Raw genomic sequence first — 26,369 nt, 5'->3', positions numbered from 1 at the left:
CAATACAATCACAACAGTGAAACATGGTGGTTGCAGCATCGTGCTATGGGGGTGTTTTTCAGCTGCAGGGACAAAACGACTGGTTGCCATTGAAGGAAACATGAGTGCGGCCAAGTACAGAGATATCCTGGATGAAAACCTCTTCCAGAGTGCTCTGGACCTCAGACTTGGCCGAAGGTTCCCCTTCCAACAAGACAATAACCATAAGCACACAGCTAAAATAACAAAGGAGTGGCTTCAGAACAACTCTGTGACCATTCCTGACTGGCCCAGCCAGAGCCCTGACCTAAACCCAATTGAGCATCTCTGGAGAGACCTGAAATTGGCTATCCACTAATGCAATGAAACAAAGTGAAAAATTTAAAAGGGTCTGAATACTTTCCGTACCCACTTTATGGACAGCGTACACAGAAAGCTCCCAATCAGTGCTTTGGGTGAGGTTATACAGAGCTCAGCATTCGGAGAACTAGTAGGTCTGCAGCAGAGAAACCAATGATTATCAGAACTACAGCAAGCAACCCAGTAAGGGTACGTTCACACTAGCGTTGCGCCGCCCTGCGTCGGCGACGCAACGCGCGACGCATCGAAAAACGCGCGCAAAAACGCGCGCGTTTTGCGACGCGTGCGTCGTTTTTGACCAAAATCGGACGCACAGAAAATGCAACTTGTAGCGTTTTCGTGCGTCCGACGCCAGCGTCGGAAACGACGCACACGGCGAAAAACGCAAACAAAAAGACGCACGCGTCCCCTATGTTAAACATAGGGGCGCGTCGCCGCTGCGTCGCCGACGCAACAGCGGCGCAACGCTAATGTGAACTTAGCCTAAGTGGTACATTACTTGAATCCCGTTCTCTGCCCCAACATCATTCTACTTTTAGATTGGATGGCAAAATCCTGGTGGCAGACTCCCTTTAATACGTTTTGACCTGCTTTACACCAATAAGTTCTGTAAAAATTACTACTACTAAAAATACTTCATTATTAGGTGGAGTTAATGACTTTTTATTGTTTCAGTTACTCACCCTCCAGTGATTTAGACGTATTTTTGCATGGCTTGGGCTTGGAACACCTTGCAGAATTGTTGAAGGTAAACTTTAGTTTGTGTTTTAAATTTAAAAAAATGTAGTGGTTACAGTAGTTTTAACAAACTTTGCGTAATTCAGTAATACAAACAAAAATAAGAAACTTTGTAAAACCTCACAGTAATATGCTCCTTTCTCCACTTTTGTGCCACTTCTCTAGCCCGTGCCTCATGAAATCCTTATTCATAGGTAAAATGTGTAAGGCTATGTGCGCACGTTGCGGATTTGCTTGCAGAAATTTCTGCAAGGTTTCTGCATCTCTTGGCAGAAAAACGCAGTGGAAAATTCATGCGTTTTTATGCATTTTTAATGCGTTTTTGTTGTGTTTTTCATTTGGTTTTGTATGCGGTTTTTGCAAGCTAAATAGATACATTAAAAAAAAAAAAGTGATGTCATTTCCTTGTTCAACCTTTTCAGCCAGATACCCTCATTAATATTAAATAGACACACACAGTCACCAGCGTATGTAGGAGCATTAACATAATTAACCTACTAAGACATACTGATAGGGAATTTAGATTGTGAGCCCCAACAGGGGACAGTGATGATAATGTGTGCAACCTGTAAAGCGCTGCGGAATATGTTAGCGCTATATAAAAATAAAGATTATTATTACATATACTGTAACAAAACAGCAACTGTGGCTACGTCCCCACAGTCAGTGATTGGCAGCGATTTAGACACAGCACATGTCCGCTCCGTGCAAAGAGCTGCCGGATTTTGAATGCAGGTGATTCCGCATGTGATCATTGAACTGTGTGGAATCACCGCACCCGATACATTGGATGGGTGATATTTATCTTGCCCATCCACGTTGCTGTAACATCTGGCCGCTGCGGATGTACGCAGCTTCCAATCCGCAGTGTTTACTGACCGTGGGAATATACCCTCAAAAATCTGCGTGAAATGCAATATTTGCTTATTTTAAAAAAAATGTAAAATAAAATTGCTAGGGCTCATGCATAATTTTAATAACCAGCAGTGGGAATGCTGAGGGCTGATGTTAATATTCTGCGAAGGAGCCAATAGCCATAAAGGTTCCCAGGCTATTAATAGCAGCTCACAGCTGTTTGCTTAGCCTTTACTAGCTAGTTTATAGGGGAACCCCAGAAAAAAATTGACATGGGGGTCCCCCTATAAAATTCAACCAGCAAAGGCTAGGCAGACAGCTGCGGGCTGATTTTAATAGCCTTGGAAGGGGCCATGGATATTGGCACCCCCAGGCTAAAAACATCAGCTATCAGCCGCCCCAGAGATGGCGCGTCTTATAGATGCACCAATTCTGGCACGTAGCCTCGCTCTTCCCACTTGCCCTGTAGCGGTGGCAAGTGAGGTTCATATTTCTGGGGTTGATGTCACCTTTGTATTGTCAGGTGACTTCAAGCCCACAGGTTAGTAATGGAGAGGCGTCTATAAGACTCTTATCCATTGCTAATTCTATTGTTGTATGGTAAATAAACACACAGTCAGAATAAAGTCCTTTATTTGAAATAATCACTCCTTTATTGAATCTAAATGAACTATACTTACTGAACATCTAATCCCCGACGCCCTCGTCTCCTGCAAACAATCAAAAAAATAATAAACCAACATATAATACTATCCTGTCCGATGTAGTCCATTTAATACCGAGTGTCCCACGGCAATATCACGTATAAAACAGACACATCAGGAGATGTGACTGCTCTACCCGGGCTCCGGCGATACACTGACAGTAGATAATCGCTCCTGCAGTGTATCACTGTGCCGCCGTGAGACTTCACCGGAGTTCATCAGCTCCGGTGCTCTCACAGTACTACCGCTGTGTGAGAACTTTCCCATGCAGCGGTGCCATAAGTGAGAGCACTGGAGCTGATTATCTGTCGAACTTCGGGTGAACTCTCATGGCGGCTCAGTGATACACTGTGGGAGCGATCATCTCCTGTCAGTGTATCTCTGGGTGACATCGACGTGGGACACTCTGTATTAAATGGACTACGGCAGACAGGGAGTATATGTTGGTTTATTATTTTGGATTATTTGCAGGAGACGCGGGCATTGGGGATTAGGCATTTGGTGAGTATGTATCGTGTATGTGAATATGTAAATGTTTTGATTGACCACAGGCGCAGAATGATGAGACTATTCTCCCATCAGCTCATGCTGTCTCTGTCATATGTGACAAAAGACGTAGCCGGATGGGAGTAGTCCCATGAGCTGATGCCTGGGTACACACAAACACACGCGCGTAGACACACACACACACACACACACACACACACACACACACACACACACACATACATACATAGACACATGCACATATTCTCCACCGACACACAGAGACTAACACACATATTCTCTGCCCACACATAGAGACACACGCACATATTCTCCGCCCACACACACACGCGCATATTCTCCTCCCACACACAGACACACACATTTTCTCTGCACACACACACATTCTCCACCCACACATAGATGCACACACCTATTCTCCATCCACCCACAGAGACACGCACATATTCTCCACTCACACACAGACACACGCACATATTCTCCACTCACACACAGACAGAGACACATGCACATATTCTCCACTCACACACAGACAGAGACACACGCACATATTCTCCACACAGACACAGAGACACACGCACATATTCTCCACTCACACACAGACACAGAGACACGCACATATTCTCTACTCACACACAGACACAGAGACACGCACATATTCTCCACTCACACACAGACAGACACACGCACATATTCTCCACTCACACACAGACACAGAGACATATGCACATATTCTCCACTCACACACAGACACAGAGACACACGCACATATTCTCCACACAGACACAGAGACACACGCACATATTCTCCACTCACACAGACACACGCACATATTCTCCACTCACACACAGACACGCACATATTCTCCACTCACACACAGACAGAGACACACGCACATATTCTCCACTCACACACAGACAGAGACACACGCACATATTCTCCACTCACACACAGACAGAGATACACGCACATATTCTCCACTCACACACACAGAGACACACGCACATATTCTCCACTCACACACAGAGACACACGCACATATTCTCCACTCACACACACAGAGACACACGCACATATTCTCCACTCACACACAGACAGAGACACACGCACATATTCTCCACTCACACACACAGAGACACACGCACATATTCTCCACTCACACACAGAGACACACGCACATATTCTCCACTCACACACAGAGACACACGCACATATTCTCCACTCACACACAGACACACGCACATATTCTCCACTCACACACAGACAGAGACACACGCACATATTCTCCACTCACACACAGACAGAGACACATGCACATATTCTCCACTCACACACACACACACACACACATGCACATATTCTCCACTCACACACACAGAGACACATGCACATATTCTCCACTCACACACAGAGACACACGCACATATTCTCCACTCACACACAGACAGAGACACACGCACATATTCTCCAGTCACACACAGACAGAGACACATGCACATATTCTCCAGTCACATAGACACACGCACATATTCTCCACTCTCACAGACAGAGACACATGCACATATTCTCCACTCATACACAGACACACGCACATATTCTCCACTCACACACAGACACGCACATATTCTCCGCTCACACAGACACAGAGACACACGCACATATTCTCCACAGACACAGAGACACACGCACATATTCTCCACTCACACACAGACACATGCACATATTCTCCACTCACACACAGACACAGAGACACACGCACATATTCTCCACACAGACACAGAGACACACGCACATATTCTCCACTCACACACAGACAGAGACACACGCACATATTCTCCACTCACACACAGACACAGAGACACACGCACATATTCTCCACACAGACAGAGACACACACACATATTCTCCACTCACACACAGACAGAGACACACGCATATATTCTCCATTCACACACAGAGACACACGCACATATTCTCCACTCACACACAGAGACACATGCACATATTCTCCACTCACATACAGACACACACGCACATATTCTCCACACACACACACACACACAGAGACACATGCACATATTCTCCACTCACACACAGACAGAGATACACGCACATATTCTCCACTCACACACACAGAGACACACGCACATATTCTCCACTCACACACACACACACACACACACACACAGAGACACATGCACATATTCTCCACTCACACACACACACACACACACAGAGACACATGCACATATTCTCCACTCACACACACACACACACACAGAGACACATGCACATATTCTCCACTCACACACAGACAGAGACACACGCACATATTCTCCACTCACACACACACAGAGACACATGCACATATTCTTCACTCACACACAGACAGAGACACATGCACATATTCTCCACTCACACACAGAGACACACGCACATATTCTCCACTCACACACAGACACATGCACATATTCTCCACTCACACACAGACAGAGACACACGCACATATTCTCCACACAGACACAGAGACACACGCACATATTCTCCACACAGACACAGAGACACACGCACATATTCTCCACACAGACACAGAGACACACGCACATATTCTCCACTCACACACAGACACAGAGACACACGCACATATTCTCCACTCACACACAGACACGCACATATTCTCCACTCACACACAGACAGACACACGCACATATTCTCCACTCACACACACAGAGACACACGCACATATTCTCCACTCACACACAGACACACGCACATATTCTCCACTCACACACAGACAGAGACACACGCACATATTCTCCACACAGACACAGAGACACGCACATATTCTCCACTCACACACAGACACAGAGACACACGCACATATTCTCCACTCACACACAGACACAGAGACACACGCACATATTCTCCACTCACACACAGACAGAGACACACGCACATATTCTCCACTCACACACACACACAGAGACACATGCACATATTCTCCACTCACACACACACAGAGACACATGCACATATTCTCCACTCACACACACACAGAGACACATGCACATATTCTCCACTCACACACAGACACAGAGACACACGCACATATTCTCCACTCACACACAGACACAGAGACACACGCACATATTCTCCACTCACACACAGACACATGCACATATTCTCCAGTCACACACAGACAGAGACACATGCACATATTCTCCACTCACACACAGACAGAGACACACGCACATATTCTCCAGTCACACAGACACGCACATATTCTCCACCCTCACAGACACAGAGACACATGCACATATTCTCCACTCACACAGACACAGAGACACACGCACATATTCTCCACAGACACAGAGACACACGCACATATTCTCCACTCACACACAGACACACGCACATATTCTCCATCCACCCACAGAGACACACACATATTCTCCACTCACACACACACAGAGACACACACACATATTCTCCACTCACACACAGACACAGACACACACACATATTCTCCACTCACACACAGACACAGAGACACACGCACATATTCTCCACTCACACACAGACACAGAGACACACGCACATATTCTCCACTCACACACAGACACAGAGACACACGCACATATTCTCCACTCACACACAGAGACACACGCACATATTCTCCACTCACACACAGACACACGCACATATTCTACAGACACACGCACATATTCTCCACTCACACACAGAGACACATGCACATATTCTCCACTCACACACAGACACAGAGACACACGCACATATTCTCCACACAGACAGAGACACACACACACATTCTCCACTCACACACAGACAGAGACACACGCACATATTCTCCATTCACACACAGACACAGAGACACACGCACATATTCTCCACTCACACACAGACAGACACACGCACATATTCTCCACTCACACACAGACACACGCACATATTCTCCACTCACACAGAGACACATGCACATATTCTCCACTCACACACAGACAGACACACGCACATATTCTCCACTCACACACACAGACACACGCATATATTCTCCACTCACACACAGACACATGCACATATTCTCCACTCACATACAGACAGAGACACACGCACATATTCTCCACTCACACACACACACACACAGAGACACATGCACATATTCTCCACTCACACACAGACAGACACACGCACATATTCTCCACTCACACACAGACAGAGACACACGCACATATTCTCCACTCACACACAGACAGAGACACACGCACATATTCTCCACTCACACACACACAGAGACACATGCACATATTCTTCACTCACACACAGAGACACACGCACATATTCTCCACTCACACACAGACACATGCACATATTCTCCACTCACACACAGACAGAGACACACGCACATATTCTTCACTCACACACAGACAGAGACACACGCACATATTCTCCACACAGACACAGAGACACACGCACATATTCTCCACTCACACACACACAGAGACACATGCACATATTCTCCACTCACACACAGACAGACACACGCACATATTCTCCACTCACACACAGACAGAGACACATGCACATATTCTCCACTCACACACAGACAGAGACACACGCACATATTCTCCACTCACACACACACAGAGACACATGCACATATTCTCCACTCACACACAGAGACACACGCACATATTCTCCACTCACACACAGACACATGCACATATTCTCCACTCACACACAGACAGAGACACACGCACATATTCTTCACTCACACACAGACAGAGACACACGCACATATTCTCCACTCACACACAGAGACACACGCACATATTCTCCACTCACACACAGACACATGCACATATTCTCCACTCACACACAGACAGAGACACACACACATATTCTCCACCGACACACAGAGACTAACACACACATATTCTCTGCCCACACATAGACACACGCACATATTCTCCGCCCACACACAGACACACGCACATATTCTCCACTCACACACAGACAGAGACACACGCACATATTCTCCACACAGACACAGAGACACACGCACATATTCTCCACTCACACACACACATGCACATATTCTCCACTCACACACAGACACATGCACATATTCTCCACTCACACACAGACAGAGACACACACACATATTCTCCACCGACACACAGAGACTAACACACACATATTCTCTGCCCACACATAGACACACGCACATATTCTCCGCCCACACACAGACACACGCACATATTCTCCACTCACACACAGACAGAGACACACGCACATATTCTTCACTCACACACAGACAGAGACACACGCACATATTCTCCACACAGACACAGAGACACACGCACATATTCTCCACTCACACACAGACACATGCACATATTCTCCACTCACACACAGACACATGCACATATTCTCCACTCACACACAGACAGAGACACACACACATATTCTCCACCGACACACAGAGACTAACACACACATATTCTCTGCCCACACATAGACACACGCACATATTCTCCGCCCACACACAGACACACGCACATATTCTCCACTCACACACAGACAGAGACACACGCACATATTCTTCACTCACACACAGACAGAGACACACGCACATATTCTCCACACAGACACAGAGACACACGCACATATTCTCCACTCACACACAGACACATGCACATATTCTCCACTCACACACAGACAGAGACACACACACATATTCTCCACCGACACACAGAGACTAGCACACACATATTCTCTGCCCACACATAGACACACGCACATATTCTCCGCCCACACACAGACACACGCACATATTCTCCGCCCACACACGCGCATTTTCTCCTCCCACACACAGACACACACACTTTCTCTGCACACACACACACATTCTCCACCCACACACAGATGCACACACCTATTCTCCATCCACCCACAGAGACACGCACATATTCTCCACTCACACACAGACACAGAGACACACGCACATATTCTCCACTCACACACAGACACAGAGACACACGCACATATTCTCCACTCACACACAGAGACACACGCACATATTCTCCACTCACACACAGACACACGCACATATTCTACAGACACACGCACATATTCTCCACTCACACACAGAGACACATGCACATATTCTCCACTCATACACAGACACACGCACATATTCTACAGACACACGCACATATTCTACAGACACACGCACATATTCTCCGCTCACACAGACACAGAGACACACGCACATATTCTCCACTCACACACACACAGAGACACACGCACATATTCTCCACTCATACACAGACACACGCACATATTCTACAGACACACGCACATATTCTCCGCTCACACAGACACAGAGACACACGCACATATTCTCCACTCACACACACACAGAGACACACGCACATATTCTCCACTCACACACCGACACAGAGACACACACACATATTCTCCACTCACACACAGACACACACGCACATATTCTCCACTCACACACAGACACACACGCACATATTCTCCACTCACACACAGACACACACGCACATATTCTCCACTCACATATAGACACACGCATTTCCTGAACGTGGAAACATACCCTCAGTCTCCTTTAATCTAAATTCCTAATCTCACATTCACACATGACAATTTTACATGAAGCTAATTATCCATCTGGTTATTTGTTTGGTGTGTGGGAGACAGCATGCCTTAATGAAGTTTAAGTAGGACCTATCATCAGGCAGCATCTGAATTACCTTGTTCCCCATTTGTATAAAAAGGACCTGTGGCCAGTTTTTGCTCTCATTCTTGCTGCTCCCTGACTATTCTGCTTTTTACTATTTCATAGTTCTAGACATATGAGCTTTTTTATTTAGTGCTTATTTTTTGTGACCTTTATTCAGGGGACTTGCTGACCGGATCCTCTGGGTGGGTTTCTTTAGTCCTTTCTGCATTAATACCCTGTCTGCCACACCCTATTGATAAAGGCGACTTTAAAAAGTGACACTAAATTAAAAAGCCCACATCTCTTGGACTATATGGTGGAATTTAAAAAAGAAAACCTGGATACTCAGGGTGGATCATTGAGAATAAATTAAGAGCAAAAACTGGTTATTTTTGACCTGTGAAGGTTCTCTTTCAATAAAAGGGAACATATAAACTTATGCTGCCATTGTTTAGGTTCATGCCCAGAACTTCAGTGCGTTAAAAAAAAAAAGCAATTCAGCTGGGAAGCCAAAGGGAATCTGTCGGCACACTTTCTGAATTTCATCCCTTCAATCCCTCAAACTATTTGTATGCCTGCATTTGAATTGATTTGCAAGTAAGGCTGATCCACTATGGTAGATGTGAAGCCTCTGTCACTCCACCTCTACTCCCCGCCCAGCGCTGCCGCCTCCTGCTTAACTCGATGGATATTTTTGCATGAAGTCACATAGCTTAGAGGTTGTGAGACAAGCAGCAGCAGATTGAAGGTGGCGCCTCTGGTCACTGGAATAGAGCTTGAGTGACAGAGGCTTTAGACCTATAAATAGCTCTTCAGCTTCATTTGCATATCAATTTAAAAACTTATTTTTCAGTAATGGAGGAACAGACAGGCCATTTAAAGGTATTGCTTGACTTGTCTTTGAAAGATCTACAAGCATATATTGTTTTTGGGTGAAATCCCGCTGACAGATTCCTTTCATTTAAATATTGGTTTGCTTGATGATCTCTTTTACTATGGTAATGCAAAATTTTCTTTACGTTTTTTTTTTCCTAGGAAAATGATTTGACTTTGAGACAACTTTTATATTTGGAAGAAAGTGAGCTTAAAAAGGTAAGGTACACCTGAAAGTGTTATGTATCGTACTCTTTAGAACTTAAAAAAAAAAGGCTCATAAAAAAGGCTGGCAACCAAAGTGTGACAAATTCACCGCAAAGTATGCCAGAAGGCTAGCATGATGTGTACCCGCATTACTACTTGGAATAGATTTAATTTTCTGATTCTTAGACAGACCAAAGAGACACCACATTTATTAGGCAATTCTCTGATGTCTGCTTCCCCTTAAATGGGGAATTCCTTCTATCAAGTGAATCCCAGGAAAACCAGCAAACCACTTCACATATAGTTTAGCTACAGTTCTTTTTAGTCTCCTTTCGTTGTATCTTATTCATATTCCTTTTACTGTAGCGACATTATTGGAAGAAGATCCGGTAGGATAATTGCCTGCAGGAGCCTGGGATAACCTTTATAAGCAATTTCCTGATGTCCGGTTCCACTTAGTGCCCCTTACTCCAGAAGACTTTTAGCATAAGACTGGCTTATGAAACCACTATATTGATGAGTTCCCCCACTGTATTTTTACAATTTAGCATCTCCCACTGTATTTCTTATTGCTTAAAGATAGCTGTCATTACTTTGATCAATATTGTTTCCTTTGGAGCTTTTTTCCTGAAAGATATGCATATTTTTTAGTATTACAGTATTAGTCTTTAGCGGTAAAGAGGAACTCCTCCTGTTGCTATTTTTACTTATTTCTCAGTTTCTTTACTTTCCTGAGTGTAAAACCCAAATCGGATAATGCATATTTTTTTTGTATGGCTTCATTGGTTATACAATGTTGTTCAGGATGCTTGTATATGTAATATGTAAGTGCCCTGTAATTGCACAGCAATGGCCATGTTTCATACAAAAAATGGTTAAGAAAAATGTGTTACATATATTTCTTTTTGTTTGCTTTGTTTTTCTTTCACACGCAAAGCACCGGTCATGTGCACTGGCACATTCATTGGTCAGTGCCCGTGTGCAGCCCATTGTGCCCATGGACGGCACACCAGGCATTTTTCGTTTTTGTACCATAAGTGATTTATGTGAAATCTCTGGGTTTAGGTGACTTTGCTTCATGGTTAAAGATCAGTTCTTTGAAGAACAAATGACCTTTAGAGAATTGGAAGTTCGGTTCACGTATTTTCTTTGGCTGCCGTTAGACAAATTTGGGCCATTTTTCATGACAATTACCAGGTCTGTAAATAATCATGGGATATAATAATCATTTATAACAAGAGCACTCATACTTAGTTATAGTAATTGATGTGGCGTGCTCTCGATGCAGTTTTTACTTTTCATTCTTATTGAAATTGCTAATACTTCTGCCAATTTTTTTTTATAATTTTCAAATTGCAAATACATAAATCAAACTTTCCAAATGTGTGAAATTAGCTAGAATTCTTTTCTACAGGGATGTTCTGTGTAGTGTAACACTAATCTTGTGATGCAAATGAATGTCATAGCTTTTGCATGATTCCATTGTTCCATAACTAGTCTTTTTGTATGTTCAGGCATCATTTTAGCACTCCATTATTGGGATCTCCCTCCATCTGTACTTTCACCGTGGTTTGTAAGGGCTGAGCTGGTGGCATTGGGGTTCTCCCCAAACCTTTGTAGAGAGATGGTGGCTGGTTGTGCTGGCATGGCTCTTTCAGGAATAGCCACTTGTATATCTCATAAATGTAAGGTGCGGGAAAAGGTTAAAGAGGACCTGTCAATATCTTATGAAATAAGTTATGAAGCATATTTTCTTATTCTCAAATGTACTTTTTGGAAATGTAAGAATCATTGGACATCTCCATTCTAGTGCTTGTCTGTGCACAGTTTTACAATGTAGATTTCTGGTTACATACAATTTTGTTTGGCACTTACAGAAGATGGGTAATTTCACACAGGGCGTTTTTGCTGCTTTTTTTTTTATTCTGCAGCAAATCCTGATCTTCTTGGCAGGAAAGAAGCAGCATCAAAAACGCAGGTTTAGGTGCGTGTTTGGTGCGTTTTTTGTGGTGCGTTTTTTTTCTCTTTGTCCATGCTAATGTACTTGAATTTTCAGCAGCAAAAACACAGCAAATAATGATACCTGCGTTTTTGCTGTGTTTTTTCAACACCCATTCAAGTCAGTGGGTAAAAAAACGCAGCAAAAACGCTAAAGAAGTGACCAAAAAGCACGGCAAAGCACGAAATACTGATCATTAGTGAGGCGTGTACTTGTTGCTCGGGTGGTCTCGAGTATTTGTAAGTGCTCGGAGATTTCGTTTTCATTGCCTCAGCTGCATGATTTACAGCTGATAGACAGCTTGAATACACGTGAGGATTCCCTATCAACCAGGCAACCCCCACATGTACTCAGGCTGGCCACCCGAGCGTGCTCTGGAAAACCCAAGCAACAAGTACACTCGCTCATCACTACTGATCATACAAAAAACCAATGTGTGTGCTTGAGATTTCTGAGATCTCACAGGCTTTGCTGGTACTGTAAAAAGCAGCTGAAAATTTGCATTAAAAAATGCAGCAAAAACGCCCTATGTGAACTTACCCTTAAGGTTCCGTCACATTTAGCTACGCTCCAGCGATATAGACAACGATCCGACCTAAACTAGATCGCTGGAGCGTCGCTGATAGGTCACTGTACAGATGTCAAACACAGCAACTCCAGAACGATGCAGGAGCGATCCAGTGACGTACTTATCGTTCTCGCTGGTTGTTCGCTCCGTGAAAAAACATTGCAGGCATCGTTGCTTTTGATGTCAAACATGACGAATCACGTCGACCTGACGACCAAATAAAGTTCTGGACTTTCAGCTACGACCAGCGATGTCACAGCAGGATCCTGATCGCTGCTGCGTGTCAAATACAACGAGATCGCTATCCAGGACGCTGCAACATCACGGATTGTTGTTGTTCTCGTTGTAAAGTTGCTCAGTGTGAAGGTACCTTTAGTCTTCTGTAAAATGATCGCATTTCCTGTCTCTTATGATAGATTTGTAACATTTACATGCTTGTCTCTAGGTTTGTCCTATTATTGTGATTATATTGTAATATTACTTATACAGTACAGACCAAAAGTACATGAAAATTTTTCGGACTGACTGACCTGCATTTCTTAAAGTAATGATGGCCACTCGTTTTTCTTTACTTAGCTGCTTTTTTCTTGCCATAATACAAATTCTAACAGTCTATTCAGTAGGACTATCAGCTGTGTATCCACCAGACTTCTGCACAACACAACTGATGGTCCCAACCCCATTTATAAGGCAAGAAATCCCACTTATTAAACCTGACAGGGCGCACCTGTGAAGTGAAAACCATTCCCGGTCACTACCTCTTGAAGCTCATCATGAGAATGCCAAGAGTGTGCAAAGCCGTCATCAAAGCAAAAGGTGGCTACTTTGATGAACCTAGAATATAAGACATATTTTCAGTTGTTTCACACTTTTTTGTTAAGTATATAATTCCACATGTGTTAATTCATAGTTTTGATGCCTTCAGTGTGAATGTACAATTTTCATAGTCATGAAAATACAGAAAAATCTTTAAATGAGAAGGTGTGTCCAAACTTTTGGTCTGTACTGTATGTGTGATGGTTGTAAATTGTAATGAGTTAAAAAACCTTATAGAGGATCTGTCACCAGGTTTTTGCTATACCATCTGAGAGCAGCATAATATAGAGGAAAAGATCCTCATTCCGGCAATGTACCACTTTCTGGGCTTCTTGTTACTGTTTTCATAAAATCAAAGTTTTATCTGCTGCAGATCTACCAGTTCTCTGAATGCTGAGCTCTGTATAACCTCACCCACATCACTGATTGGCAGCTTTCTATGTACAGACAGCTGTCAATCAGTCTTGGGGCGGGTTATATATAGCTCAGGAATAGGGAGGATTACATTGTAAAAGGTTTGCTAATCCTTTGTTGATCCGCTGCTGATATAAACAGAGATTTTATCATAACCACAGCAAGCAGCCTAGTGAGTGACATATCACTGTAATCAGGGTCTCTGTCTCCACAATATGTTGCTCTCGTATTATGTGGCAAAAACATGGTGACAGAATACTTTCAAGATTTACGTACTTCTGTGGAACTGCTATTTAGAATTTTGCTACTTTTGATAAAACTATACTTTTTATTTTCATTTTGAGATTTGTGATTTTTTTTTTATTAGGCTTTTAAAATTGAGTGTTATACTGATTATTGCGTGTTTTAACACAGGCAGGAATTACAGATGTTAAAGACTGTAAGAAAATCATGGCAGCAATGAAAGAAATTCATGTTGAAGACACAAAACTTGGGAAGCTTCCATCACTTTCAAAGCTGGAATCAAGGTATTCCTCTTAATGCAGTCCAACTTTCATACATTGACATGGTTGTGCTTTAGTCAGAACAGATTTAGCTGAATCATTTTATTTGCCCCTTTAAATGTTTCAAGCAAGTCATGTGTGATCAAAGACAATTAGTGTGAATGCCTCTTAATATGGAACCCAACTAAAAATCATCTGACGTGTTTACAGTTCCACTTTTGCGAGCCAACTGCTATGGTTATGTGCCCACGATCCGGAGTTGTTGCGGCTTTGACGCTGCGTACTTATGCAGTGTGAAACCCACAGCGGCCAGATGTTACAGCATAGTGGATGGGATTTCAAGAAATCCCATGTCCACTATGCATCCAAAGATGCCCACGGATCATCCGCTGAGACGGACATGATGTGCATGTCTCCAGACCGTAATGTGACAATTTCTCTTGCGGAGACGCTAGAAAAATGTCACCAATAGAATGTATTGGGTGCGGTGATTCTGCACGGTTCAGTGAACACATGCTGCAGATTCACCTGCGTTCAATAGACTGCAGCGCCTTAGAACCACTGTTGGTTACGGATCGTGGGCACCCGGCCTTATTTACATAAGTCAGCAACACACACTGTACAGCGGTATTTTTCATTTCATGTTCTCAGGGATCTAATGTGGTTATTTTTTTTTCTGTGAATGTATTGTCAAAACATGTCTCTATTATTTTACAGGTTTTGAATGATGTGTTTTTATAATTATCGTGTTACTGTTCATATTAAAAGAAATCTGCCAGCAGAATTTTGCTGTGTTATCTGAGGACAGCATAATGTAGAGGCTGAGTCACAGATTTTGAGGTGTCACTCATTAGGCTGTTTGCTGTTGTTTACTTACAGTGAAGGAAGGTTTTATCACCAAGAAATTATCACTTCCCGTACCACAGTGCACGGGGAGCCTTGGTCTGACCCAAGCAATGCCCTCTTCTGACAAGCAGCTTACTGTCAATAGACAATTTTACATAAAGATCTGGTGTGGGCGGGGTTAGCTTTCTGAGCTCTGCTACATACTATATCTAATAATTCTGCTGCACACCATAAACTATGTGATAAATCTTTATAATCAGGGTCTTATGCTGCTCTCAGATGAGGTAGCAAAAACCTGATGACTTATTTCCTTAACCCCGTACTGCCATCGGACGTGCTATTACACCGATGGCAGTATCCCCCGCTTTGATGTGGTGGGCTCCGGCGGTGAGCCTACCTCAAAGTCGGGACATGTCAGCTGTTTTGAACAGCTGACGTGCCCACAATAGCCACGGGCAGAATCGCGATCTGCCCTCAGCTATTAACTGGCTAAATGTCACTGTCAAACTCTGACTCTGAAATGCGCACACCGGTGACCTGCGTCACATGATCGCGGGTCACCGGTGTGTCGGCATGACAGCCAGTGGTCTCCTCGAGACCTCTATGGTTGTTGCCGGATTGCTGTGAGCGCCACCCTGTGGTCGGTTCTCATAGCAATGCTATAATTCTACTACATAGAGGCAATCTGAGTTTTTAAAAATATGAAAAAAATATATATATATAAAAGTTCAAATCACCCCCCTTTCGCCCCATTCAAAATAAAGCAATAAAAATAAAATCAAACAGACATATTTGGTATCGCTGTGTTCAGAATCGCCCGATCTATCAATAAAAAAAGGATTGGATTAACCTGATCGCTAAATGGCGTAGCGAGAAAAAAGATCAAAACTCCAGAATCATGTTTTTTGGACGCTGCGACATTGCATTAAAATGCAATAACGGGATATCAAAAGATCGTATCTGCACCTAAATTGTATCATTAAAAACGTCAGCTCGGCACGCAAAAAATAAGCCCTCACCCGACCCCAGATCACGAAAAATGGAGACGCTACAGGTATCAGAATATGGCACAAATTCTTCTTTTTTTTTTGCTATCTTTGGAAATTTTTTGCACCACTTAGATAAAAAATAACCTAGACATGTTTGCTGTCTATGAACTTGTAATGACCTGGAGAATAATAATGGCAGGTCAGTTTTAGCATTTAGTGCACATAGCAAAAAAGCCAAACAAAAAACAGGTGTGGGATTGCACTTTTTTTTTCAGTTTCATCGCACTTAAAACATTTTTTCCCGTTTTCTGCTACACAACATGGTAAAACCAATGGTGTCGTTCAAAAGTGCTACTCATCCTGCAAAAAATAATCCCTCACATAGCCATATTGACGGAAAAAGAAAAAAGTTATGGCTCTGGAAAGAGAGGAGTGAAAAACTAAAACGCAAAAACAAAAAAGTTTTGGTCATGAAGGGGTTAAAACAAATCCCTAAAAATCTTGTAGTTTTTACATTGATCGCTGAGCCCCCTAAAAGGGAAATGCTTACTTTTCTTTTGGGATCTCTTCTCCACAGTCATATTTTATCCTCAGTCAGTATTGCACAATACTTTTCAGGATTCTTAGGGTATGTGCACACGTTCAGGATTTCTTACAGAAATTTCCTGAGAAAAACCTGAAATTTTCTGCAAGAAATCTGCATGCGGTTTTTGCGCGTTTTTGGTGCGTTTTTTTTGCAGATTTTTCCGGACATTTCCCAATGCATTATATAGTGGGAAATCCGCAACAAATTCTCAAAATTAATGAACATGCTGCATTTTTTACCGCGATGCATTTTTTTCATGGAAAAAAACGCATCATGTGCACAATAATTGCGGAATTCATTCTAAATGATGGGATGCATAATGTATGCTTTTTTGGCGGTTTTTATAGCGGAAAAAAACTTGAAAAATCAGCTACATGTGCTCACAGCCATAAAGGGACTCTTGTCACCTGAATTTGGAGGGAACAATCTTCAGCCATGGAGGTGGGGTTTTCATGTGTTTGATTCACCCTTTCCTTACCCGCTGGCTGCATGCTGGCTGCAATATTGGATTGAAGTTCATTCTCTGTCCTCCGTAGTACATGCCTGCACAAGGCAATCTTGCTATGGCTGAATGTTGTTCCCTCCAAATTCAGGTGACAGAGTCCCTTTAAGGCTATGTGCACACGTTGCGGATTTTTCTGCACCGTTTTAGCAAAATCCACAGGTAAAATGCACTGCGGATTATCTGTGGATTTACCGCAGATTCCTATTGAGGAACAGGTGTAAACCGCTGCGGAATCCACACAAAGAATTGACATGCTGCGGAAAATACAACGCAGCATTTCTGCGCAGTATTTTCCGCACCATGGGCACTGCGGATTTAGTTTTCCATATGTTTATATGGTACTGTACAACGCATGGAAAACTGCAGCAAAATCCACAACGTGTGCCCATAGCCTAAGTGCTTGTTTTAAAAAAAGAAAACCTGAATTTTAGATTTTTTTTTTTTGTTTTTTTTTTTAAGTTGTAAAAGGTATGTGGATGACATTGGACCCCTTTTAATGACTCCTTGAATATGTACTGATCCACAGAACTCTGCAGCAGCTGTAACACACTGAACAGGTCTTTGCTATTCTGCACCATTCATTGTCTACATATGGCTGCCGTTGTAGTTAATGACTAGGGATAAGCGAATAGCTTCAGATAACTTCTTTTCTAAATAACTATAGCGCTTACCGAATAGCTGCCTCGGGAACCTGGATACCTGGAGCGCTCCCAATAATCAACTGTCTGGCTCCGCAGCTGCATGTGCTGTGTGACAGTCACAACACTATTCGGTAAGCGCTATAGATATTCGGAAAAGGACATATCCGAAGCTATTCGCTCATCCCTATTAATGACAGCTGGTCTGTGGATGTTCTGGGTGTTGGAGCGCCACCAATGTGATAAGTCATCAATATAATGTAACCAGATAACCCCATTAGGCTGCTTTCACACATCCGTTTTTTGCCATCAGTTTATTTTCTCATAGACTTGTATTAGCGACGGATGGCCTCACATTTCATCCGTTTTTTGCCGTATCCCTCTAATTGTTTTTCCGGCGGCCGGAGAAAACAAACATAGTAACGGTTTTTGTTTCCATCGAAAAAACAGACAGCAACAAATCCGTCGCCATCTGTCGTTTGCTATAATGGCGGAATCCGGCAACGGATTACGGTTTTTAAACTAAGCATGTGTTTTCCATTCTGGTCTCTCTCTTTCTTTCTCTCTCTCCCTCTCTCTCCTAGTCAAATCCTGCGAAAAACGGATCCGTCGCATCAGTTTTTCACAATTTGTGACAGATCCCTTTTTTTTCAAGATTCGCCAGATTGAGCCTGATGGCAAAAAACTGATGTGTGAAAGTAGCCTCAGTAAGAAATTTACATATTGTTTTTTAGCACTTCTGCTGAATATAAGGTGTGTTTTTTGTATTGGAGAAAGAAAAGTGCACTTTTGTCAGTTTGGTTTCTCTGTAGATTTTTTTTCCTTCAGGTCATGTGCAGATTATTTTTTTCCTTGTGGCATTATGATTGCAGAGACACCACATACCCATTTTAAAATGTGAACAAGTACTGGATAAGCTGCAGTCATATGATTGCTTCGATAATGCTTTGGGATCTATAATATAACGCTGGGAGCGTCTCTCTGTCCGAAGCCTTTATAGACTGCGCAAGCACCGGCGCAGTCTGGGCCTCACAGAGTGACGCTCCCAGGAGATCGCGGTATGCGTAAACACTGAACGCACACCGCGATCTCCAACGGATAGCATGGACGTGCCAGGAGGGTGAGTATGAGCTATATTCACCTGGCCCCGTTCCACCGCTGCGCGCCGCCATCTTCCCGATGGCGCTTAATGCACGCCGGCGCCGCCCTCTGACTGACCAGTCACAGCCAGAGGACCGCGAAGATGGCGGCGTGCAGCGGTGGAACGGGACAGGTGAATATAGTAAGTGCTGGGGGGCCTGAGCTGGCGGCGATACCGGCACCTGACCCCCACAGCGCGCCTGTGTCCACGCCTGCTCAGGCCCCCCAGCACTTGGCGCCCAGCGACCATAGGTGAGTATGGTATTTTTTTTTTTTTATATATTGCACCAGCATACGGGGCATATATTATGGGGGCATCTTATGGGGCCATAAACCATAATGGAGCAGTGTACGGGGGCATATACCATGGAGCATCTTATGGGGCCATAAACCATAATGGAGCAGTGTACGGGGGCATACTGTATACCATGGAGCATCTTATGGGGCCATAAACCATAATGGAGCATCTTATGGGGCCATAAACCATAATGGAGCAGTGTCTACGGGGGCAAATACTATGGAGCATCTTATGGGGGCCATAAACCTTTATGGAACAGCGTACGGGGCATACATTATGGAGCATCTTATGGGGGCCATAAACCATAATGGAGCAGTGTACGGGGGCATATACAATGGAGCATCTTATGGGGTCATAAACCATAATGGAGCAGTGTACGGGGGCATATACTATGGAGCATCTTATGGGGGCCATAAACCTTTATGGAACAGCGTACGGGGCATACACTATGGAGCATCTTATCGGGGCCATAAACCATAATGGAGCAGTGTATGGGGGCATACACTATGGAGCATCTTATGGGGGTCATAAACCATAATGGAGCAGTGTACGGGGGCATATACAATGGAGCATCTTATGGGGTCATAAACCATAATGGAGCAGTGTACGGGGGCATATACCATGGAGCATCTTATGGGGCAGTGTACGGGGGCATACTGTATACCATGGAGCATCTTATGGGGCCATAAACCATAATGGAGCATCTTATGGGGCCATAAACCATAATGGAGCATCTTATGGGGCCATAAACCATAATGGAGCAGTGTCTACGGGGGCATATACTATGGAGCATCTTATGGGTGCCATAAACTTTTATGGAACAGCGTACGGGGCATACACTATGGAGCATCTTATGGGGGCCATAAACCTTTATGGAACAGCGTACGGGGCATACACTATGGAGCATCTTATGGGGGCCATAAACCATAATGGAGCAGTGTACGGGGGCATATACAATGGAGCATCTTATGGGGTCATAAACCATAATGGAGCAGTGTACGGGGGCATATGCTATGGAGCATCTTATGGGGGCCATCAACCTTTATGGAGCAGTGTACTGGGGCATATACTATGGAGCATTTTATGGGGGCCATAAACCTTTATGGAGCAGCGTATGGGGCATATGGATGGGAGCAGCAAATTAAAGAACGGTGGCGCAGGATGGGAGCAGCACATGACAGAACGGGGGCGCAGGATGGGAGCAGCACATGACAGAATAGGGCAGCACGTGACAGAACGGGGGCGCAGGATGGGAGCAGCACATGTCAGAATGGGGGCGCAGGATGGGAGCAGCACATGACAGGATGGGGACGCAGGATAGGAGCAGCACATGTCAGAATGGAGGCGCAGGATGGGAGCAGCACATGACAGAATAGGGCAGCACGTGACAGAACGGGGACGCAGGATGGGAGCAGCACATGTCAGAATGGGGGCGCAGGATGGGAGCAGCACATGACAGGATGGGGACGCAGGATAGGAGCAGCACATGACAGGATGGGGACGCAGGATAGGAGCAGCACATGACAGGATGGGGACGCAGGATGGGAGCAGCACATGTCAGAATGGAGGCGCAGGATGGGAGCAGCACATGTCAGAATGGGGGCGCAGGATGGGAGCAGCACATGTCAGAATGGGGGCGCAGGATGGGAGCAGCACATGACAGGATGGGGACGCAGGATGGGAGCATCACATGACAGGATGGGGGCGCAGGATGGAGCAGCACATACCAGGATGGAGACCATATACCAATATAAATGCTTGCCACCCGGGCGTAGAACGGGTTCAATAGCTAGTACTTTATAACGCTGAGTGTTAGATGCCGCGTGCACTGTGCTATTGCACGCCAAACCTCAGGGGTTAAACAGCAAGGATGTTTGTACATTAACATGGAACCCATCGCTGATTGCATACCACAACACCTGTGCCCATGCCATCCAATGGATGTATACCGTGTTCTCCCAACTGCAGTAAAGAAAATTCAGCAGAAATATGTAGACATTGAGACTTTCGATGTGCTTGTTCACATTTGTTGTCACAAAATAAAGCAGCATTTTACTGTACCAGAAAAATTAATGAGATTTCTGGAATCTCTTGCACATGCTGCTTATTTTTTCCTTGCAGATTTGATAATTTATGTAGCATGTTCTTACTTTGTTTGTCCAGCATGTTTCCCCTTTCAAATGTTTGAGAAACAAAACACACGCAAAAATGTATGTATTTTCAGCAGCATTTTCCTGCCAAGAGACAAGTTTTTGGTGTGGAAATGTCTACTCCAAATTCTTACCTTAACATTAGGTAGTTATAACAATCTGATTTTGATGGGTGACCATGCAAACATTGTACCTGTTCAATGGAAGCATCTACTGAACATAGATACAAAATGTACAAATCCTCTTTTTCTGAACTTAAAGATGGTCTGGTGCAAATGAAAAGAACGCCTGGGAAAGATGGGTGAAATCATTGGTGTGTTACTAGTGGAGTGTAAATTGTGCCTTAGGCTACTTTCACACTTGCGTCATTTTAGATCGGTCGCAATCCGTCGTTTTGGAAAAAAATGCATCCTGCAAATGTGCCCCCAGGATGCGTTTTTTCCCCCATAGACTTGTATTGCCGACGGATCGCGACATATGGCCATACGTCGCGTCCGTCGTGCACTGGATGCGTCGTGTTTTGGCGGACCGTCATGAAAAAATGTTCAATGTAACGCTTTTTCGTACTTCAGATCCGCCATTTGTTACCGCGCATGCGTGGCTGGAACTCCGCCCCCTTCTCCCCGGGACTTAGAATGGGCAGCGGATGCGTTGAAAAACTGCATCCGCTTCCCACGTTGTGCCGAATTTGCACATCGTCCATCGGTACGTTGCGCCGACGCTTTGCAATGGCCGCATACCAACGCAAGTGTGAAAGTAGCCTTATTCAGAAACCAGTTGGATGTCATGGCTATGTTAGTACAGCCCCCCTTCAAGTGTTTCTGGGATGAACACATGATCCATTCATTTAGGGAAGCAGCTGTTGATAATGGAACCAGCATCTGTGTCTTTTCTTGCCCAGCATATAAAATGCTTATTATTTGCCATCCTTCTGTTTTTCCCATTCCAGTGATGAGCTGTTTGCTTTCCTGCTGAGGCTGAATCGGCAATGTAACGCAATAAGTCATGCAGTGGTTGCAGTAAGCGGCCAGATACCCTCCAATCCTCAAAAGGTAAATATGCTGGTGTAATGAATAAAAGCCTTGGCTAGTTTAGAAAACTAGCAGTTTAACAGAACACTAGATTAAATATAAATACCATGTATAGGGTAGTATTTTTTTCTTTCCTTTTATTAAAATATTGTTAAAAAATGTTCCATGTGAGCCCTAATGGAATTAATTTTTTTGTACTTCATGCAGATTGTCAATGGATCAGTTGTGCAATCATTTTGTAATCCTTTTTATATTCCTTAAAAAACAAGTGTTCTCCCTCATCCATTAGGTGACATAACTTGCTGATAACAGGGATCCAACTGCTGGGACTTCCAGTATTCCTAAGATCTGGTTATTTGAACTACTAAAATGTTGGAATGCCCCAGTCTGTAAATCGCTGAGGGTCCCAGTGCTCTGAGCCCCAGCACTTACTAGTTTTCCCATAAACAAGAGAGAACTTGTTTTTTTTCGGAAATAACTGTACTTTCTTTTTTACAGGTTTACAGACAGTTTTTGTGGTTTTACAGAACAACAGTGTTGTGGAATTTTCATGCTTAACTGCTCCACAACGTTTGACATACATATATACGTCAAAGTTGTGTTCCTGACTTTGATGCAGGCTTGTATGCCAAGCCTAAATCCCCACATGATGGCCGATTTTAATCTACCCAAAATGGTATCCGTAAAAACGTCAGCTCGTGACACAAAAAATGCACAGCCCCATACCCAGGAAAATCAAAACGTTTCGGGTCTTTGGAAATGGCGACATGAGCAAAAAAAATATTTTCGTTTCTGAGTTTTTTTGATCCGTTAAGTAAAAAAAAAAATAAAAAAAAAACTATACTCATTTGACATCTGCACGCTCGTACTTACCTGGAGAATCATATTGCCAGGTCAGTGCTGCCATATCGTGAGCAATTGCACCCTTTTTTGCAGTTTTGACGTACTTGGAATCTTTTTTACTTGCTTTCCAGTGCATTACATAGGAAGATGAATGATGTAATTCAAAAGTAAAGCAAAAATTGCAGAAAATCTCCTGTGGGTGAAGGGGTTAAGTGCATTGTCAGCTACCACTATTCGCACACTTAGTTATTTTTGCTATTGCACCATCTGTTTTATCATGGCACAGCAATGGCAGTTAGGAACAAAATAAGTGTGTTTCTGTGGAAGGGAAAAATAATTCAGAATTTGGCCTAGAACGCCGTAATTATTAAATTGTATACTAAGCCGAATGATTTTGTATGCATTATTAAAAATAAAGCAAGCCTAAAGACTCAGGAAGCAACTGTCTCATTTTTTCTGTTGTTATTTTATTGTTCTTTTGTTAGTGGTGTGAATTAAAAGGAACCTGTCAGGTGATTCATGCTGCCTGATCCGCAGGCACCATAAATCGCATCATGCTTGCACACTTGCAGCCAGGTATAATATCCTCTGAAATGCTCCGATGTTTCAGAGCAATATACTTTGAAGATCTGGAGATGGACCAGACTAGTCTGGCACTACCCCGCCTGGTTTCTCCCGGTGCTCCTGGAGGCGATTGACAGGTCTTTCCCTGTGTACATGCAAGTCAGAGACCTGTCAATTACCTCTAGCATCTCCGTGAAGAGCCAGCCGGGCAGTGTCTGACTAGGATCTTGAAAATATATTGTTTCTAAAGATCTCCAGCCAGTCTCTGATTCATGCTGCCCACATTGTATGCAGCCTGGATTGTCTTACTGGTTCCCTTTAATATTTCCTTGAAGGGAAATCTATAAAAGCATGCTGTTCATAACAACTAGTCATCATACAATAGATGTAATTTTTACTTCTTATGATCCCACCATAAGTCTGCTTGTCAGTAGCCCCATTCGGATGGCAGCAGGGACATTTTGGATCTGCACAGTTGAAAACTATGGTCAATGCTATCCATGACATGCAAGGTACATAGACTGCATTTGATTTGTGCCCAAGCAGACGGCCCAGGAGTTCTTGATGGATATCATCGCTTTCTGGCTAAATTCAGTTAAATGACAAAAATATTGGTAGTTATTTAACACAAAATAAGTAAACTTCTTACTCAGCCATCAACATAAAAAATGTGGTAGTTTTACAAGTTTTCAGGGTTTTCTACACCACAATCTCTCATCTATGTATAATATTTCTCTAATATATTTGTTTTGTAGGTAGTCTTTGAGTGGGATAATTCTCAAAATTTTACTACTGTTTGCGAAGACATTCTCACAAGTATTACAGAGCTGAACAAAGAAGTCTGTGGATTACAAGATCGTTTAACTAAGGTTTGTATGTGTCTCCTGCCCCGTGGATCTCATGGTCTTTTTTTCTCTTGACGCAAAGTGAAGATGCATACTGCTGTGTATGAGAAAGTAAAATTTATAAGAAACTCTGAAATGGGGCGGGGGAGAAGGTGGAAGAGCTAAAATTTGGTGTTAGCACCAAATCATTCACTTACAAACCAACAACACAGTGACAAGCTCTTGTCAAGAAGGGTCAATTTGAGTTATGGGCTGATGGGGAAAAAGTGACAGGATAGGATTCAGTAAATTGAGCACCAGTGTCACAAAGGAATTTGTTGCTGAATGATGCCATGTGGAAGTTATACAGAGAAGTAAGTTACAAGGCAGTATGCGGTAATACTGGAACTGAAGTAAGTATAAAAATACATCAGGGATAACCAGAGGTTATATATATTGTGCTGCAAATAAGACATACTTATGACCTCCTGCTTAAGAAAATAAATAGAATGAATAGCTGCACAAAATGTATTAAGTAAGCCCACACAGGCTGAGGCGGAAGACATTTTCATCTCTTTCTTAGGAAATGTAAACTGCAAAGCTAAACTAACATTTCCAAAAATAATACAACTTGGAGAATCTAATTCATAAACTCAGATC

General features: G+C 43.4%; 1 protein-coding gene across 1 annotated transcript in view; it reads left to right on the top strand.

Moving 5' to 3' along the window:
* The window catches only part of ASZ1 (ankyrin repeat, SAM and basic leucine zipper domain containing 1), a 276,440-nt gene that overhangs the window by 228,907 nt on the left and 21,164 nt on the right, over nt 1–26,369 (top strand). The window contains exons 12-16 of the mRNA XM_069762334.1: nt 986–1,087; nt 10,951–11,007; nt 15,207–15,319; nt 23,397–23,499; nt 25,641–25,754. Of these exons, the coding sequence (XP_069618435.1) occupies nt 986–1,087; nt 10,951–11,007; nt 15,207–15,319; nt 23,397–23,499; nt 25,641–25,754 (489 nt within the window). The remainder of the gene's footprint in view (nt 1–985; nt 1,088–10,950; nt 11,008–15,206; nt 15,320–23,396; nt 23,500–25,640; nt 25,755–26,369) is intronic.

The sequence above is a fragment of the Ranitomeya imitator genome, chromosome 4 (genome assembly GCF_032444005.1).
Source record: "Ranitomeya imitator isolate aRanImi1 chromosome 4, aRanImi1.pri, whole genome shotgun sequence".
Classification (NCBI taxonomy): domain Eukaryota; kingdom Metazoa; phylum Chordata; class Amphibia; order Anura; family Dendrobatidae; genus Ranitomeya; species Ranitomeya imitator.
This window is presented reverse-complemented; position numbering and strand designations above follow the sequence as displayed.